This window comes from Microtus ochrogaster, chromosome 8 (assembly GCF_000317375.1).
Source record: "Microtus ochrogaster isolate Prairie Vole_2 chromosome 8, MicOch1.0, whole genome shotgun sequence".
NCBI classification, from domain to species: Eukaryota; Metazoa; Chordata; class Mammalia; order Rodentia; family Cricetidae; genus Microtus; species Microtus ochrogaster.
Window position 1 is genome coordinate 40,273,659 of NC_022015.1, and position 4,774 is coordinate 40,278,432.

Here is a 4,774-nt window from a genome sequence, read left to right on the forward strand (position 1 = left end):
GTATACAATATTCTGTCTGTGTGTATGTCTGCAGGCCAGAAGAGGGCTCCAGACCTCATTACAGATGGTTGTGAGCCACAATGTGGTTGCTGGGAATTGAACTCAGGACCTTTGGAAGAGCAGGCAATGCTCTTAACCACTGAGCCATCTCTCCAGCCCGAATTATATCAGTTCTAAAAGAAAAAATAAACTGAGACACATCTTAAAGATAATACACTTTAATTATTGTGGAAATATGCTTCTCCCATCCCCATATTTCCTATTCTTCCGCCTTGAACTTGAGAATCCCAAGCATTTATTTCAAGAAGCTGCGACTGGATCACTGGGTTCCGGTCCGACCCTGCTCTGCTCGTCTGCCAAAGCCTCACAGTACTGCGTGGGCCAGTTCTTGGGATCTTGATTGTGGACTTTGGCCACAAATTTAAGAACTTTCATCTTGCTGGTTTCCAGATTCGCTCGAGGACCCCACTGGAGCTCACAGTCCACGGGATCTGTGTGGGGTATCCGTCGGGACTCCAGGTAACGCTGTCTCACGAAGTCTTCAGTAATGAGTTTCTTCGGATCTCCGAAAACTGAATGCTTCTTGGTGGGATACACCCCCAAACGACGAAGAAAATCCCAGACTTCGGTTTCCGGGATGCTCTGGCCATTCATGAAGATGAGCCCTAAAATAATCATCAGGAGGCCAGTGGTGGGCGTTCCCTGGTCGCCTCTCATCTCAGCATCCTCCTCCACGGGCTCCAGGGTGTTGATGAGGATGTAGGCGTTGCTCTTGGGTTCGAGTTCTACCAGTTTGTACCCGAACACATAGTGGAGCCGCTCGGCAGCCAGCTTGAGCAGGTCTGGGAAGATGTCCTTGTAGTCACGGATGACGTGCTTCAGGATACCGGTCCGCTTGATGGGGATCTTCCGCTGGTCCTTAATCAGCAAGAACTGCACCAGCTCTGCCACCTTCAACTCCAGCTGCTTCTGGGTCCGGAGTTCCGGGGCGGGAGTGGCCTGGGCCGGGCGGGAGCTCGGCGACAAGGCGCCTGCACTGCCCTGCGAGGCATCGGGGCGTCCGGGGCCACTCGGGACCTCCCCAGAGGCACCCAGATCACGGTCGCTGCCGCTCCCGGGCTGGGCACCAGGGCGGCTCCTGCTCCTCGGCTTTTGTAACATGACCAGGCGGCGGAGAGATGCTCCTGTAACTGGCAGCACCGGGCGATTGGGGGTCGTTTGCACCAGGCGCCCGCGAGGGGTAGGGGGCGGGGGCGGCGGCATGGGGGGTGGTGTGCGCGCGAAGACAAACCAAGCTTTGGATCTCATTGGCTGGTTCCAAATGCCAAGTACCTTACATTCCTGGAATACTGCCTAGCTAAAGAACTACCATCCTGACACATTAATTTAACTTGATCATATTTTACGGTTTGCGTCCTGGTATATCTTTCTCCTTTCTCTTGCAATGTTTCAGATGGACCCAAGGTCCTGCACAGGCTAGCAAGCAGCTATCGTTAAGGCTTAGTTTTCTGTTTGTTTTTGGTTTAAAAACTATTTTAAAAATTTACATTCACTTATTTATTATGGGGGCAACATGTGATAGTCAGAGGACAACTTGGAAGGAGTCAGCTCCTGCCTTCCTCCAAGTGGTTTGGGGGCTTGAACTCAGGTCATCAGGCTTGGCAGTCTGAGCCAAGCGGCTGCCCTGTCTGTCTAGTCATTTGGAGTGGCTGGGTTTACTGCATGAGCCATCGGTCAAACTCTTCTCCCTTTTTCTCAATGGTTTTGACAATTTGGGAGGGGTGATAAAATATACCCAAGTTTTTGCTTTTGTTCTTTGGAGACAATGCCCTGTGTAGCCGACGACAGCCTCAAACTCTTCACCATGCCTCCATGCCAATATATGTCATTTAGAATGGCTCAGTGGGTACAAACACTTGTTGCATAAAGCCTGCTTTCTGGAACTGGAACCCACGGGGGGAAAGGAAAGAGAACCCCAAGGCTGTTCTCTGACCGTCACCGTCACCCATCTCCCGTGGCAGGCAGGTGTCTCTGAGGGGCTCTGCCCAGCTCAAGCGTGGCGAGCATGAGCACGGCTCTAGCAGGCTTTGCCCTGCCCCCATTCCCTCTGTCTAGCTAAAAACCAGATTACATTCCTAAAGCTAACCCCCAAGGACCGTTCCTTTATCTGGTTACTCCTCCTTCTGAGGTTGATGGTCAAAGTCTTGCTATTAAAGTATTGAAGTCCAGCCTGGTGGTGGTGGTGGCCCACGCTTTTAATTGCACTCAGGAGGCAGAGGCTGGCGAATCTCTGTGAGTTTGAGGCCAGCCTAGTCTACAGAGTGAATTCCAGGACAGTCAAGGCTGTCACACGGAGAAACCCAGTCTCGAAAAAAATAAAACAAAACAAAACAAAGAAGTGTTAAAGTCCAGCAATCTAAAGTCCCCTTTGGTTCACCTAATTAACATATTCAATCAAAATATACCACCACATCCATATCCTAACCCAAACACAGACCTCCCCTTTCTTTCTTTTTAAATATTACACCTGCAAGGCCATTTGCTGCTGTTTTGGGGCCTGAGCCAGAAAGCAGCCATTTTAACTTTTCTTTCATACTTAATAAAGGATCTCTCTGTAGAAAAAAGGTGTTTGAGTATGGTTTGTGCCTAATCCAGGGTCAGAGAAGAAGCTCCTGCTTTGCCGGGGGACGGAGTGTCTCCACTCTCTCCCCAACGCTAGATCTTCAGCGGACTCAGTTCTCAGTGTAACTCCAGCAGAGTGTCTCTGCTCTCAGAGGGCACCTGATCCACACGCAGACACATACACACATTATATTGAAAATGAACCTTAACATTTAAAATTTAAAACAAGCTGGGCAGTGGTGGCACGTGTCTTTAATCACAGCATTTGGGAGGCAGAGGCAGTTGGATCTCTGAGAGTTCAAGGTCAGCCTGGTCTACAGAGTGAATTCCAGGACAGCCATTGCTGTACAGAGAAACCCTGTTTCGAAAAACCAAAAAATAAAAATAAAACAAAACAATAAAAACAACCCTACTAGAACCATCATTTCTCGAGGTACAGGGACATTCGTGCTCTGTAGCTGTTGCTACCTTTCAGTTCTCCTTTTTTTCTTTTTCCTTTGTTTTGTTTTTCGAGACAGGGTTTCTCTGTAGTTTTGGAGCGTGTCCTGGAACTAGCTCTTGTAGACCAGGCTGGCCTCGAACTCACAAGAGATCCACCTGCCTCTGCCTCCTGAGTGCTGGGATTAAAGGCGTGCACCACCACTGCCTGGCTCTCCTTCTGTTTTTTTTTTAATTTTTTAAAAATATTTATTTATTTATTATGTATACAATATTCTGTCTGTGTGTATGTCTGCAGGCCAGAAGAGGACACCAGACCTCATTACAGATGGTTGTGAGCCACCATGTGGTTGCCGGGAATTGAACTCAGGACCTTTGGAAGAGCAGGTAATGCTCTTAACCACTGAGCCATCTCTCCAGCCCCTCTCCTTCTGTTTTTTAAACTAATTGTGGGTTGGAGAGATACTCAATGGTTAAGAGCATTGGTTGCCTTCCTAGAGAACCCAACATCAACATGGCAGTTCACAACTGCTCACAACTGTCTGTAACTCCAGTTCTGACGCAGTCTTCTGGCCTCCATGGGCAAGAAGCACGAATATGATCCACAAACACACATGCGGACAAAATACCCATAAGCATAAAATAAAAACTTAAAATCCGGTGGTGGTGGCGCATGCCTTTAACCCCAGCACTGGGGAGGCTGGGGCAAGCGGATCTCTGTGAGTACAAAGTCAGCCTGGCCTACAGAACTAGTTCTGGGACAGCCAAGGCTACACAAAGAAACCCTGTCTCTAAAATCAAACAACAACAACAAAAAAATTAAAACAAGCAAAACATTAAAAACATTTGTATGGCAGAAATGATGGTCCTTTCTTTCTTTCTTTCTTTCTTTATTTATTTATTTATTTTTAATCAAAGGCAGGCAGAACTTGGTGAGTTCAAAGCCAGCTTGAACTTCTGGACTCCACAGCACTTTTACGCACACATGTACATATACTCAGACAGACAGACATATGTGGAGACATTTACATAGATAATGAAAATAAATCTTTATAACAAAATTAAAAAGGAGAAGAAAGGTACATTAAGCATAATGTAGAGGCATGAAATCCCAGCAATTAGTAGGCAGAGAAAGGAGGACTATGGAGAATTCAAGGTAACCTGGGCTACACAATGAGTCTGGGCTACATTCTGAGAAAGACAAGCAGAGGCTGAAGAGCTGGTTCAGCATTAAGAGTAACTTGCTGTTCTTCAGAAGAATAAGTACGGTTCGCAGCATCCAAATCAGTGGCTTATAACCCTTTGTAACTCCAGCTCCAGGGGACCTGATACCTCTGGCCCCTGAGGACCTCTGCACTCACAGGCACATACCACATGTACACACACACACACACCACATGAAGACACACACACACCTACACACACCACATGTACACACACACACACACACACCTACACACACCACATGCAGACACACACACCTACACACACCACATGCAGACACACACACACCTACACACACCACATGCAGACACACACACACCTACACACACCACATGCAGACACACACCTACACACACCACATGCAGACACACACCTACACACACCACATGCAGACACACACACCTACACACACCACATGCAGACACACACCTACACACACCACATGCAGACACACACACTTACACACCTACACACACCACATGCAGACACA

General features: G+C 47.8%; 2 protein-coding genes across 2 annotated transcripts in view; both read right to left on the bottom strand.

The window, feature by feature from the left end:
- The window catches only part of Snx32 (sorting nexin 32), a 19,867-nt gene that overhangs the window by 9,480 nt on the left and 5,613 nt on the right, over nt 1-4,774 (bottom strand). The window lies entirely within an intron of this gene.
- On the bottom strand, nt 160-1,550 carry LOC101983529 (non-structural maintenance of chromosomes element 3 homolog). The gene has a single exon (XM_013347747.2). The coding sequence runs from the start codon at nt 1,306-1,308 to the stop codon at nt 301-303; it is 1,008 nt and encodes a 335-aa protein (XP_013203201.2). The 5' UTR covers nt 1,309-1,550; the 3' UTR covers nt 160-300.